Here is a 14,965-nt window from a genome sequence, read left to right as displayed (position 1 = left end):
TTCCTCTTATCTCTGACTGCTCAAGGTAAACCTTGGATTAACCAGTGGTGTTGCTTTCTGTGGAACATGGTGACTGGAAAAAAAGGCAAGTATAGCTTTCTGTGTGCACACATGTACATCTTCTGCCCTTTAAATGTTACCTTTCCTAAGTACACAAGTGATAACAAATGATAACAACCACCCACCCCTTGCCCCAGTTTTATATCTTTATCATACTCCCAACTAGGTCTTGTTTTCTCAGTGTCTTTTTAAGCTTTTTCTTTGGGCAGGGTGGAGGCTTTTAACATTTGTATGGGCTCCAGCTGGAAGCTAGTTATCTGTAGTACTCACTCTGAACACTTGAACCACTGGCCATGGTAGAGCTGCAGTGAATTGTCAAGTAGGAGCTGCTGCTGTGTGTGACAGACCCAGGCCCCTTGTCTGCAGCAGATGGGCCAAGGCCAGCCTTGTTTGGAGGCAGAAGTATTCCCCAACCCCAGGTTCCCCTGTGCTGCCTGCCCCAGTGCATGGCATGGTGTTTCTGGGCTCTGTGGACCTGGCCACCAGAACCTGTGTTCTGGTTCTGCGGGCACCTGCCTCCTCCTGGTCACCACCCTGCCCGTGGCCGAGCTCACTGCAGGTGCTCAGGGGCCTGTGTGCAATCAGCTGCTTCACAGGCCACGTGGAAGGGCTGAATGGCTGCTGCTGTGCAAGGGAGATGAAGCTCAGCTGTGACCTTGCTGTGTCTGACATCCACAGTGCTAAATTGAACAATGACTCCTAATTGTTCTGCTTCTGCTGTATCCTGTTTATCAGATGCCTCTCTGCTGCTGCAAGGTTGGGTGCTGGGGTGGCCAGTACTGTCCGTGCCCAGTGTGGCAGCCTGGGTGCCTGTCCCTGCAGTGCCAGCACCTGCCCATGGGTTGTACTCTCTGAAGTGAAATCCATGGTGTGCTGTGCACGCAGTAAGCACTGGAGCATTGGGTCCAAGTTTCAGGGGGGCAAAAGGTGCTGCTTTGTGAGCACGGGTTTGCATGCGCTCTGCTGCAGAGTAGTATTTTGCTAACCACCAACACAGCCCTGCTCTGGTGAGGTGTGGCAAGCCCACAAAGCTGTTATTCTGAACAGCTGAAGTGATACCCTATGTAACCACAGCTGCTGAAATCAATCTGTATTTGCAGGTCTTGGTAAGAGCTACCTGATTGTAACTGGCGCAGCAGGAAGATAACAAAAGTGAAGAAATGTTTCCTAATATATGCTTAAATTGTACCTTAAAATAAAAATTAAAATAATGTATCATTGTTTTATCCTCTTTTTTATTATTCAGTGCTACACCAGTAGCTTTTTATGTCTAGAAAACCAATATATATGGTTTTTAGGTCTAAGAAAATAAGTATTTTGTGCCACCTAAGGAATATGTTGGGTTGCCTGAAAAATGTTCACATTGTGAGGTTTTAATAATTTTTAGATTAAATGCTGAACTGTGCTAAATATTCTGTACACCGGAAAGACAAGATGTGATCTCTTGTGAATGCACATCTTACATGAGGGAAAACTCTCAGTCAGTATTTCTGTTTTGTCTTTCTGAATTGCTCGTACTGGATATTCTGTATAGACACTTCAGTATTTCACTCCATGAGGGAAATCACTCATTGTAAAAGATTTTAACAGTGTTTTCCTGCTTTAAGGTTCTATACTAACATGTAAGTAACTAAGATGGAGTTAAGCAGGCTTGCTCTACGGGAAGTCCTTAATCTAAAAAACAAGGTTGCAGCAAGGACCACAGACCTGGGCAGAAAACAGTCTGAACAGGTAACTGGAGACATGGAAAAGCAGCTTCAGCCCTGAAATGAGTTAGGCTTTCTTTCTAAAAGCCATGTTGCCCTGTTTGTGCTGTTGGAGTGTTTCCTGCTTGGCACAAATATTTTGCAGCTGATCTCTAGAAGAGAGAGGCCAGTAGAAGAGCAAGTAGTGAGACATCAGTTGGCTAATTGTACTCTGATAGTCAACATTTGAAACTTCTTTGCCATACTAATGTTTCTCCTGATTGATGTAAATTTAAATATTTTGTGACCTTTAGCAAAATTTGGCTTTGTGTCGACACAGATATTTATAGCATGTGTATGTGGCGTAAGGGAAATATTTCCAGTCTTTATTCTCCTATAATTTCCTTTTTTCCATACTGGAAAGGGAAGAGGTGAATTGTTTATTATCCTTTGGGAACACGCTAAACTGTTGTTTCTCACCAAAGCCTTGCATTTACCTCCGTTTCCTGCTGACCTGCTGTTACAGGACTTAATGAAATGTACTTTCAAATTATGTTTTCGTTTTTCCCATATTACAACTAAGTACAAGACAAGGAGTTAACTCAATGTTTTAGAAACTCACATTTTGCCTTCCAGAACTTGAGGTCTTAATCTATCTTGGGATCATACCTTGCTAGATTCCATCCGTGCAAACATCAATTCTGACTTTGACAGCAATTTGTACTTGTGCAAGCTGCCTTCAAATGTACACTGGTACATGCACAGGGAGAGCTCAGTCAGTTTGGCTGTTGCAGGACTGTGTCCAAATTATTCAAATTTATAGATGTGGTCACACTGTAATCACACAAAGCCATTCTTACCATGAGCCTTATGTTTTGCACATCAAATGGAAACAGATAGTTTCAACAAAGTCAAATGCAAATCTGACTTGAATCAGAATTTTGCATTTTTAGAAGGACAGAAGATGTCAGGAAATTTTTTCCATTATTAGCTATCATTTATTTGTGTCAGAAATTGAGTAAAAAATTTTCAAACACTAACTCTTATATGAATCCACAGGGACAATAGTCAACTTCTCAATTTTCTTTAGATGCATTGCCTTTGACAGCTGAAGAATACAAACTTTGAGGAGTGTACAAAATTTATTTCAAATAAGATATTATTTGAAATGCATACTGTCTTTTTACAAAATATACAATCAACCAGCTAGTTGATAAACATATCTATTGAAGCTCACAATTAATGCCTTTTTTCAAAGCAGATCTGATGGTATCAGAATGCCTTTAAAAACAGATATTTAGAATAATTTTGTAGATTGATAGGGGGCTTCCTAGGGTGCTATTTTATTTTTACCTTTGTGAAGGAACATGCATTTATAGCTATTTGATAGATGCATTATGTATTTTTTACCATTTTATCAAAGTTAATTGAATAATTGTGGTTATATAAAAGATCCAGTGCCACAATAGATCCATATACTCATTCATAAGACATAATTGTTAAATAGTTACTCTTCACCTCTCTTGCTTTCCCACACTCTTTACCTGTAGTTCTAAACAGAGTTAGCCAAGGATACATATCAAAGCCAAGTTCAATAAATAATTTTTGAAATATATGTAAGTGGTAGAATGCTTCTTTGGGAAACTGCTTTTTTTTTTTTCAAGATTCCAAACGTTTACCTGCAGGACTGCTTGTTGGTTTAGATAAGTTTGACCATCTTTTTATGATGGTTTTACACAACTCCAGAACTGGGTCTGAAGTTACATTTTAATTTTTTTTTTCATGGAGAAAAATTTGTAACTCCTATTAAACTCTGCCAGTATTAATTCAAATAAAGTTTCAAGTTCTTAGAGATAAGGGGTTACATATACACACTGATTAGAAAGTTTCAACTATCCAGTTTTTTTGATTGTTGTTCTTTCAATTATTAGAAACTATGTGTTGTAAGTTAAAAAAATTTAATACCAGATTTAAACCTCAACACTTCTGTTCTTTGATCGTCTTTATATATTTTGTAAAAAATGTTGGCATTTAAAGTCTAGTGCAATGAGTTAAAAATTTGGGTAATTTTATTTTCAGGTTGTTTTGGTTATGCTAATGAAAGGGCTATCACGTTTTCCTTTGTATGTAGGTAGGTAATTTCTGCTGATATAAAAGGCAGATGTGAAGCACGTATTTTTAAGACCAAAACTCAGACTAAAAGCTCAATGTATTCTTGACCTCCAGTGCTGAAAAGAACAGCCTGTTTTCTGTTTGAAGTCTTCATTCATTGTAGTGCCATGTTCAAATATCCCATTCATTTAAATTACAGGAATAGAGTGCTATGTAACACTAGGGCTGACCAAACAAAGGATTCTTTTCAATGGTCTATTTTTATGCTCTATTTATAATACTGTAGCTGGTATTTTAGGAAAACTACTATTAAGCAAATAGCTCTGTAGTACTGAATTTTCAAGCATGTTTAACTGTCTGGTTTGGCAGCCCACTTTAAGAAAACAAATGATAGGCTTTGCAGTAACAGCTCATTAGACAGGAGGATGGGCTTGACCTTAAGGCCCGGCTTGAGAGATCTGAGTTATCAGTTTGGCATGACCCTTGGCTAATCTCTTATCTCTGTGTGCTTCAATTCTCTATCTACACAATGAGGGATAACACTCTCTTTGCTTTCTTATATTGTAAACTCTTACTATGCTTACTATACATGAAGCCAGTGGGACCACTAGTGTGGTGCTGGCTTTGGTGCTATTAGAGTAATGCATTCTATGTTTTTATTAAGGTAATTCTATAAAGATGTTAGATGTTAAAACATATATGTATATATTATTAATATATAAAAGCATAAACAAAAAATGGACTTTCAGAATTCCATACTGGAGTCTGATACTATTTCATCAGCCTGAACTGAGTAGTCAACAGTACTTTCAATTTCACTCAGTCTGAATATACCATCAAGAGTGCCCTTGGACAGATCCTTCCTTCTTACTGCCACCAGAAATCTAGCTCAGATCAAAATCTACCTGATGTTTGATTTGATCTTTGACTTTCACTAGTCACTGTGAGAGCCAAACAATTTGCAGGGAATGATCCCACCAGGTAAGTTCATGTACATCCCCCATCACCACACTTCAGCCCCCACCACTTCTCAGGGTGTGAGACAGGGGCCAGGTCCAGGCCCAGTAGAATGTGACAGACAGGACTGCTGAAGGTGGCACTGTGGTGGCTGTCAGGTCAGCTGTTGTTGATCTGGACTTCTGACAAACTTCTCTTATCAGTTTAACTGTTGCTCCTTTAAAACACTGGAAAGTCCAGAATGAAGTGGCTGGGGGAAAAAAAGAAGAAAATGAGATAAATATTAATGAGAAATTTAGTAGTCTAAATAAGTCTCATATAAAATAGAATCTATTATTTATTAACAGAATAATATTATTTATTATAATATTTCTTAATTTGGAAATTTCAGCTACAAAGTTGGAGGAAAAAAGACAAAAGCAAGAAGGCTGCTAATATAAAACTTTCTGCCATTTTTTTTGTCCTGTGTTTTGTGTATGGAACTAATGAAAAATCAAATTCAATCTTCTCATTCCAAATGCTGCAAGAAGCTGCTATGCTCATTTTAGTTTCCAACCGCTAGTTGAAATTCAGGCTTAAGGGCGCATCCTGTTTGCATCTGCAAATGGCTCTATCCATATGTACAACTCCACTGAGATCAATAAGATTACTCATGTGAGTCAAGCAACCCAGGCATGTAAATATTTGCTGAATTTGGACTAAAACTGGAAGGGAATGTAAATGTAGGTGGTAAATCCTACTTAAGATAAAGGATAGCACCCACAATGACTGAAGTTAAGAGAGTTAGTTCAGGTGCCTGTCTCCCCTTACGCCCTGGTAGAGGTTTACTGAGTTCTAAACAGTTTTATAAAGCAGAAGGATCTTTAGCTACATGTCTACAACATTTACTGAGAATTAGTAAGTACACTGTTTTGTTTGGTCATTGACTTTTATTACAAGAAATCAGCTCCCCAAAGAAAAGGAGATAACCCTGAAAGTACCTTTTATCTTCATATTCCGTGAGGAAAGGAATTCCCCACAGAATATGGGGGGTATATGCAGCTACTGCAGTCTCAAGCAAAATGCATCCATTATATGAGGCTTCAGAGCACTTTACAGAAAGTGTAGGTGCCTTCTACACAATTTCCAGACATGGATGCTGAATGGAAGGGGGTTAAATGTTCTCTTCTTAGGAACTGAAACAGATAATTCACAATTGAATCACAAAGCCACTGGGTCTAAATTCCTCTGTCCCTCTCCATTCAGTCTCTGCCTGCTGAGTGAATCAATCCAATTGCTTATCTTTTTAGTTTCAAGCTTAAACTGATGATGGAGTATGATTTAATCTGTCTCTTGTTTAAATGTAGCAGTGAGGAGACATGGCATTCAGTAGTAAAGCATCCTTCTGGCATGTCCTTTCTACTTGCATCTCAATTCTGCCACTCAGTATTGCAGCCCATCTGAGATTCACTTTAAGATATGGCAATCTTTTTTTCAACCTCACAAACTTGCAGTTTGCCATCCCATATGCACATTCCAGGTGTTTATGGGCCAGCACTACAGAGTGGAATGGTACCCTTTTGCATGGCAGTTTTGCGAGTGGTGTTGGTTCTTTTCACCAAGGCAGTTTATGCACTGGCAAGATGCTTGGTATAGGGTTGTTAAAAGTTTTACTTTAGACTCCTTTTCACTGTTAACCACATAGTAAATCAAAACATTTTGGCTCCAGAATACAGATTCTGCCACCATTTATTTAAGATGCTGATATGCCTGGGGCTACAACATTATTTTAATATATAATGAGGGATGCAAAACTACTGACTGCATGTTTTATTCATTCTTAAATTGCAAAGAGAGCCTGGTTTCCTTTTGATGCCTGCCCATTAGCATATGCTACCTGTGTGCTCCTGCGGTCACTTAGTGTTTGAATGTATCTGCCCTCATCAGCTATAAAGCATTAATGTTTTGCACTTGTATAGCCTTTCATCCAAGAAGCTGAAGGTCTTTTGCTGACAGTGATTAAGAATTACAGTCCCCTTTGAAGTGGATTGAGTGCTGCTACCTTCATGTTACTGACGGGCAGAGTGAGGCGGCTTCGCCCTGCATCCCACACGGGGGAAGTGTCATCGCTGGCAGCCCCGAGCATCCTCTGCAAGCGCCGCTTTTCCCAGCCCTTGCACTAGCGACACTCTGCCCCGCAGCCTTGCCAACAGCCTCGGAAGGCAGCGTTCGGCCCCACCAGCGGGCTCAGTTGTTTTTCACTGCCTCAAGAAGGCATTTGGCAGGCGGGGTGGCCTGGAAGGGGGAGAAAGCTGCAGCGTCCGGCGGGACCCGCGGCCCAGCCCCGGGACAGCGCCCGGCCCGCCGCGCGCAGCTCCAGAGCCCCGTTCCCAAAGCAGACCAGGGGAGCCCGGGCGCAGCCGTGCCCCGCGCGCTGCTCCAAGGGCAGGAGCCAATTGCCAGAGGCGCTCGCTGCGGCCCCACGCGCGGATTTACCTGGCCGCTCAGGGGAAGGGCACCCTGGAGTGGAGCGGCATGCAGCGCCGGTGCGAGCAGCCGTGCCGGTGGAGCTTCCTGCGCAGCGCCAGGCTGGCTGCGGACAGAGAGAGGGAGGGAGGAGGGAAGCGAGGCGTGAGAGGGGCCGCCGGTAGTGCCTCTCCCCAGCTGGGCCGGCCCCGGTGCTCCCTGGTGCCCGTGCCCTCCCGCGCCGCCGGTCTTTCCCGGTAGCAAGTCTGCAACAGTTGCCCACCTTGCGTCCCAATTTATCCCTGTTCCTCTCCCCCCACCAACCCCCCGCCTCCCCCAAAGTTGCCGGACTCCTGGGAGAGGCGAAGCATCCTCTCCCGCTGCCGCTAGAAGTAGGGATGAAGCGCACAGATGGATGCGCCAGGTCCAAACTCGTGCCGAGGGCACACACCGCGTGCTGGACGCGGTCAGACGGACGCGCCCGAGGTGCCCAGGGCCGGCACGAATGCCCGGCTCCCGCCCCGGCACGAGCATCACGCTGAGGCATCGCCTACCTGGCCGCTGTCCGTCGGCTGGGAGGAGGCTCGCCAGGAGCACAAGCACGACCCAAAGCAGCAGCTGGAGCCTCATGTCTGCAGTCAAGGCGGAGGCGCGCTCTGGGGGTGTGTGTAAGTGAGTTCGTGTGTGTGCCGGCGGGCAAAGGCACGCACCGCCGCCCGCGGGGCCGTGAGGGGCCGTGAGGGGCCGGCAGCCCGCGCCGCTCACGTGCCAGGGCCGGGCCGGGCAGGCAGGGCCAGCCGCCTCCGCGCGGGGCAATGGCCAGGCAGGGCCGAGGCTCCCGGCCCCGCTCTCTTCCCCTCTCCCTTTCTCTCTTTTTCTGTCACTCCCCCTTATTTTCCATAAGCAAACAGCGCAGGAATGAAAAGCCCGTGTAAACAGCAGCTCCTGTCAATGCGTAGGGGCAAGGAGCCTCTCGAACAATGCGGCCGCTCCACTTTAAATTCAACCCGGCCAGGAAAAAAACATATGTAAAACAAGCCCCGATGTTCCCTCCCCCATTTGCAACTGTTTAAGGTTTGCATTGCCCATATTGGTCCCACATGCAGCCAGCAATGGCAGGGGCAGGAAGTGCCCCCCCGACCTTTGTTCCCCCTCCCGAAAGCGGGGGCAGGGAAGCCCCCCAAGCACGGCCCTTGTCCCAGCTCAAATGCCTTCTCTCTTCTCCCAACTACCTGCCAAGCTGTGGCCATTCAAAGTGAAACTGGCAGTGCTTAAGGCTAATGGGTGTCTTTTGTACCGTCAACTATTTTTAAAGGATCGGAATATTCAGGAATTAATTTGTGAGGTTGTTTTGTTTTGTTTTTTACCGTGTAGGGTAAAATAGATATATCTGTTCCAGCAGTGCCGGTTTGTGGCCAGCAGTTTCGGGTGGGACATCCACCTGTACATTGCATTATATTTACACTTGGTTATGATGAGAGCTGGCTTTAACAAACCTCTGAAACCAACTGGTGCAGATACCCAAGGCAGAAGAGAAAAAAGGCAAAACCTGCGGAATTTGGGAGCAGCACTGATGGCTTTGAAATCCAGTGAATTACTGGCATCAATTGAAATTCCCCTGATCCTTTTCTTTTTTCCAACCACCTGATTTCTTGTGATGAGATAGTACCTAGTTATTTGGGAAAAAAAAAATGTTCCTTTCTGGGAAAAATTTCGGTTCTAAAACATGCAGGAAAGAGTACATTTCTATATAAGTGAGGCACTACTATTATTACTAGGTAACTGTTATTGAAAATTGAATAAAGTTGTTATTTGTCTATTTCCTAAAAGAGTGGAATATATAGTTAGTTTGTTTTGGTTTGTTTTTTTTTTAGTTTTGGTTGTTTTTTTTGGCGGGGGGGTTGGTGCTTTTTTTTGTTGTTGTTGGTTGTTCTGTTTTGTTTTAATTCAGTCACCCCTGTATTGCTTTCCCTTATCAAGGGCTTTCCCATTTTAAAAACCTATTTAACTCAATAGTACCTGCTACTCTCTCCTGGAAGAGTTATACATCATTACTTGGTTGCCTAATTTGTCTAGGTAGAGTATGCCCGTATCAATTAAAAGACAAATTACAGCTTCAATACATGGAGGAAATAGTTACTAAATATTGTTTTAAAAGACTGCTGAGGAAGGTGTCTCAGACAAAACAGGAAAACAAAAGGAAAATCCTTTGCTGGTTGATCAGATTTGCCTGTTATAACCAGGAGACACATTCCAGTGTTCTTCTTTACAGCTTGGTGGTCATTAAGTTTTCTCTTTGTGATTTCTGGCCTTTAAAGTGAACTTTTAAAACATATTTTTGCTACTAGCTCAGACGAAATCAGAGTCCCGTGGTGGCAGTGACAATTTTCTTAAAGAGGTTATAAATTCAAGTACAAATGTGGTGGAGTAGGAGAGGAGTGCTGTGCCCAGATCACTCAAGGGGTTTGTAACAGAGCCAGAATTACATCCTCAGCATCCTAAATGTCATTCTGTCTCCACCAGGACAGGTTTAGTAGTGTGTTCTCTTGCTCACCATGAATGAGAACACACTGGCCACCTCATTCATACAGCCCTGCAAATGACCATCACTTTCATTCAGCAGGTGAGGTTCAGGCTCATAACCTTAAGGTGGAAAGTAGTATAGACTTCAAAGTGATAGGGACTCTGCAAAAAGCTAAAAGGCAGAAGGAATGCATAGACCATCACCAATCCCTCGGGCTATCCAGGCCTCTTCTGCACCTGAATGTGGTGAAGTTTACAGATGTTCTGGTTCTGAAGTGACATTAAATTTAGGGGACTTGTGTAGGATGCAATCATTAAGTGCAATATTTATTGGGGGTTTTTTCCAGTTTTGTGTACTATAATCTGTTAATTCCACTGTTGACTCTGTTTACAAACTCTATGTTTACAAATGTTTATTTGACTAATAAAATCCAAGTCACTATAACATGAGCATCACATAGTTATTATCATTTTCATGTTAAGATACAGTAATAATTTTATGCTTCCCCACTAAAAAAAAATTCTAAAATGTAATACAGCCCCCCTCTAGAGTTTGTAGTTCTTTTGCAAGAAGCTTTCCCTCAGGTACTTCTTTCATGTGGCATAGTGCTACTTGAAATTAGGCAAATAACAGCTTGGTAGGTAGAATGCAGTGATGTAATAGTTCTGCCTTTTTCACAGTGTTTACTGGTGGGGTTTGTGCTGACTTAAGAGGAGAGGGAATGCAAAGTGCATAGGAAAGCTGGAAGTCTGTAGATAATGCTTCATGAACTAGAAGAATTGGTTATTTGAATGAAAAGCTTTCCTTCTCTTATAATCTGGAAGGAACATAATGAAGGAATGACGATTTCAGCATTTATTACCTATATCTTGTTACTTCTCCAACAGACATTCTCTTCCCTATTTCCTCCTTGCTATGATCAAATAGTCAGATTATCTGTTTACATCCAGAAAGTGAAAAAAATAGTTAGCATATTACAGAAACAATTTTGAAAGTGTTGAATAGAAATTGCCTTTCCTGAATTTCAAACATTAACTGTAAGTAACAGACGACATTATCCTTTGCTTAACACATTTCTGTAAGTACTGTATCACTTCGCTGGTTATGAATTCTTCTGGGTGGCACTTTCAGTAGAGTGACTACTACAGTCTTATTTGGGGAAAAAGTGTTGAAAACATGGTTTCTAACAAAAAGATTGGAAGAAATAAGGGAAAAGTGTCACATATAGAAGAATAAAAATTACCTCAATAAATGAAAGAACAAGTCACTGGAAGAACAAAAGATGAAATAATGTGAGGAAGCAGTAAAATACACAGTATTAAGAAATAGAATAAGCTTGGATGATTGCAACAGGAGAGAAAGATAATTGGGCACCTCCAAGTATGGAGTAAGAGATTAATTAGCATTCCTATTGCTCTGTTAGTCAGAAATTGAATACTGCTTTTGGTTTGAAGGCCAGCACATTGTTATAAACTCTAGTGTTTATCATTAATATTTCAAAACAGCTTTCACATGCTATGAATATAAAATGTTAAGTGATGCTTCTAAAGTACAGGAATTAATTGCTATATGTGGCAGTACTGTTTTCAATCATGGTATCTCAGATACCCCTTGGACAATAGCTCTTCCCCTCCTAGAAGCCTGTAAAAATACACAGATCATTGTGGATCTCCACTGTTTCATAAGAAAGCATGCTGAATGCTCAGCAGTGATAGTAACTGGTAATAAGTGAAAATTGTTTATTTTGACATGAAGCTGTCAGATAAGATATAATACCAGAGTTTCTAGTCAGATTTTCTAACTTAGTTTTCCCCAAATTAATCCATCCTGCTGATCCAGAGGAATTATTTCACTAACCAGACAAGATCTGGGATAAACATGTTTATGGGTCAAAGGAATTTTGTGAAGCATATCTTTGAGTCAAATTGCAAGTATCACTAGGGAAAGTTCTCAGCTTTTCCTTGCTCCTTTCTGTTACATTGCAAGATGATAAGTGGGCTGTGCAACAAAGAAAATTTTAAAAATGCAGAAAGATCATGTGAGTAACCGCTTGAAAGCAAGAGGTTGGCCAAGAAATGCTCACAGGGATAAATTTTGAAATGTTGTTTAGGTGTCTGTGATTTTTTTTTTTTTTACCACAAGTTTCACTGGGATTATTATCTCATGGTTTTATAGGGTCTATGTGCCTACCATGAATATAAAGGATGTTTTTTCTTCAGCCCAGGGTACAGCACCAGATGCCAAATACAATGTTTGCCTTCGTTGTTGACTGTAATCATGAAGACTACTTTTTCCAGGCAAAACCCATTAGCTCAAAAATTATGATTTTGGGAGAAAATTATACACTCTGTCCTGATTTTTATCTGTGCTTGGAAATGAAAACCTACCTAGAAACAAAACTCTATTCCTCCTGTTTGCCATTTTATGTTTTTTTCTGGTGGAAAAAATAATCCACTTCCCTACCTATTAGTGCTCACTGCTTTTCCTGCCTGGGGGGAGACAGTGCTCTGGAAGAAAATGGTAGTCAGCAAGCAGAAGGAATGTGCACTAGTAACCTGACACTGGAGACAGATGTGCTCAAGGAAAGGAAATGGGGATGGCTCAGACCAGGCTGAGCCTTGTATAACTTATTTTTAAAGTTTTCTATGTGTGTTGCAGAGGGGCACTACCTAGAAAGTACCTTTTCTTTAATTTTAATCTAGAAAGTAAGTATTCTGTGTTCCTGCCATCATTTCCAGGTTCTTACTGCAATACAGGTCAAAATTACAATTATTAGAATAATAATAGAAGTAAAACATGCTCTGGTAGACTTAGTCTTACTTCTGTGACCCTACAATCTGTATGGTTGATTTTTTAAAATGCAATGAAATACCAGCCCTACTCCTGAATAATCATAAATTATGAAGTTCCTCCTAGACAAAAGACAATTTCATCAGTTACCTATTGAACTGCATTGATGAATTTTCTTTTTTACTTAAGGAAAATACATTTACACGGGCTCCAAGGTGCACTTATTTTTCTGTTTCCTTCCATCCCTTAGAAGTAAATTTGATTCTAAGATTAATCTAGGAAATACATAGGCATATTTCTTCCTAATAGGAAAACAAAGAGGTCAGCTCGGGAGCAGCAGTGCCTGTGATCCCCACCAGCGCGACCGCATGTTCCATCTCAGGCAACCCATTTGGGGTCAGATTCTTCTCTGGCACTGGTCATAATTTCAGAGCTTTTTTAATTTAACGAGTCATTTAAATTGTCTTGAATAAATGATGTTCAAGAAAAAACCCACAATTCTTGCAAAGCACAAGGTTCTATAATAAATTTTTATTTGCTGGTTGACTTTCAAATATGTAACCCCCTTGCATATCCAGACCTTTCATGCCCTAGGTTTCAGCAGGGGAAGTATTTTTAAAAGTATACTTTTCATGATATAAAGAAAATTCTCATAAGTTATCACATAAATAAGGCAAACATATTTGTACCGTTCTGCTGCAGCTTGAACACACACGTGTAGGAAAGAGAGGTGCTTACTGTAGTATTTAACATTGAAGTTACTGTTTATATTTACTAGGGAAATTTGAGGAAAGAAACACAGACATATTTTTGTCCTAAACTCCAAGTTTTAGAGCTTCACATGCAGTCAGAATATTATTAGTCATACCTAAAGCTATTCATTTAGTTGTACAAATTTCTGTAAGCTTTTCAGACAGAAAGAGTTAACTTCCTGAAGATAATTTGCTACATAACTGATCTTCTGTTTTGGATTTGGGCAGCCACTAGCCACAGTAAAATTTTAATGCAGGAGGTGTTAGGACAGGCTTGGCAAATTTCTGTAAAGATTGGTTGAGTGATTACTTGAAAGAGAATTTAAAATTAATCTCTGGCTTTTTGCATATTTATACTTTTGACTTCAGGTAGTAAATTTAGGTTGCAGCTTCAGCAGATCCTTTTTCTATGTTGCTTGCACCTTGCTATTAAGGATATGGTGTCTCATGAAGCAGCTTTGTAGCAAGAGTGAGCACAAGTTCCCATCAGGGAGTCTAGCGTGATGTAATGTTTTAATATTCCAAATAGTAGTCACCATTAATGCTAACCCTCTGCAAGCCTGGTCATCATCTTGAAACTAGGTGAAATGTGTGCTTTATGTAGGGGTTTTCTTACAAGGGTTTTGACCTGTTTAGTACAGTCCTCTGAACTTTGCCTCCTGGCAAAAAGGTTGCAGAACTGCCTTGCTCTTTATCAACGTCTGGGCTGTGACACTGCCTTTTCAATGTTTCCTATCTGAATTATTTCTTTATCTGCTGTGATCAGGAAGGTCAGTCTTGCTGTGGCCAACACAGCTGGTGAGAGGTGCAAAAGAAGAGAAGGTACCTATGGTTTCTCTGCATTTCTGACCATCAATCTTAAAAGAAGGAATTGCAGGCTTATGTTTAAATAAAATATATGAACACAAGAAAAAGAATGGAGGCAAGAAAGTTAAGCTTATATTTAGGAAAATGGTGGATTTCTCATTGAATTCCTGTGTTGTTTGTGTGGGAAAGGCTAATGTTTTCTGGTTGCATTATATGTAGTTTTGCTTATTTGAAAAGTTTTGTGGTGTTTACTCTTAGTCAGGATAACAGCACCTACATAATAACTAGCCTTTTGCTAGCTGTTCTAGATGTTGCATGCTTCTAACTAATAACAGATTTTTCAAAGTATAAGCTTTACATTGTAGACTTGTGAGATCTTTCTATGCCAGCACCCTTTTTTTTTAAATTACATAGGCTGGATGACTGTGTAATGTGCTGGGGTAACAAGTCTGCCAAACTGAAGAGATTGCCTTGGAGAAGATCTCAGTGCTTTAACTGCTGCACTTGCTGGATGCCTGCTGCGATCAGTGCTCACTGTGGATCTCACACGCTAATGATCTTACCATTTCTCCCCCTGCTGAAGCTACACTGATAGGAAAGATGGGAAATATTGAGAAAAAAAGCCTACTACAAGACAGAGCACTGTAATCTGTCACCCCTTGTACTAATCCAGTAAGGTGATTACTGGCTGTACAGCACTTATAACTATACCAAAAAAGGTCCTGGCTGTTTTGTATTTGGTGGGGGTTTTTTTTGTTTGTTTGTTTTTTGGTGGTTTTTGTTTTTGTTTTTTTTTTTTTTTTTTTTTTAGAAAATTTCTTTATCAATGGAAA

At 41.0% G+C, this 14,965-nt stretch overlaps 1 protein-coding gene across 1 annotated transcript; it reads right to left on the bottom strand.

Moving 5' to 3' along the window:
* Positions 1-2,720: 2,720 nt before the first annotated feature.
* APELA (apelin receptor early endogenous ligand) lies at positions 2,721-8,456 on the bottom strand. Its single transcript, XM_064417605.1, has 3 exons — positions 7,814-8,456; positions 7,290-7,386; positions 2,721-5,064 (listed from the first exon to the last, which is right to left on the bottom strand). Exons 1-2 carry the CDS (start codon positions 7,887-7,889, stop codon positions 7,298-7,300), a joined length of 165 nt encoding a protein of 54 aa, XP_064273675.1. The 5' UTR covers positions 7,890-8,456; the 3' UTR covers positions 2,721-5,064; positions 7,290-7,297.
* Positions 8,457-14,965: the final 6,509 nt, after the last annotated feature.

This window comes from Passer domesticus, chromosome 4 (genome assembly GCF_036417665.1).
Source record: "Passer domesticus isolate bPasDom1 chromosome 4, bPasDom1.hap1, whole genome shotgun sequence".
NCBI classification, from domain to species: domain Eukaryota; kingdom Metazoa; phylum Chordata; class Aves; order Passeriformes; family Passeridae; genus Passer; species Passer domesticus.
The sequence above is the reverse complement of the archived record's forward strand: the minus strand, read 5'-3'. Positions and strand labels throughout refer to the sequence as shown.

Excerpts from the sequence above, each read along its gene's own strand:
- APELA (XM_064417605.1), bottom strand. The coding sequence starts at position 7,889 with ATGAGGCTCCAGCTGCTGCTTTGGGTCGTGCTTGTGCTCCTGGCGAGC. Across the intron at positions 7,387-7,813 it reads AGCCGACGGACAGCGGCCAG|CCAGCCTGGCGCTGCGCAGG; the intron begins GTAGGCGATGCC and ends CTCTGTCCGCAG.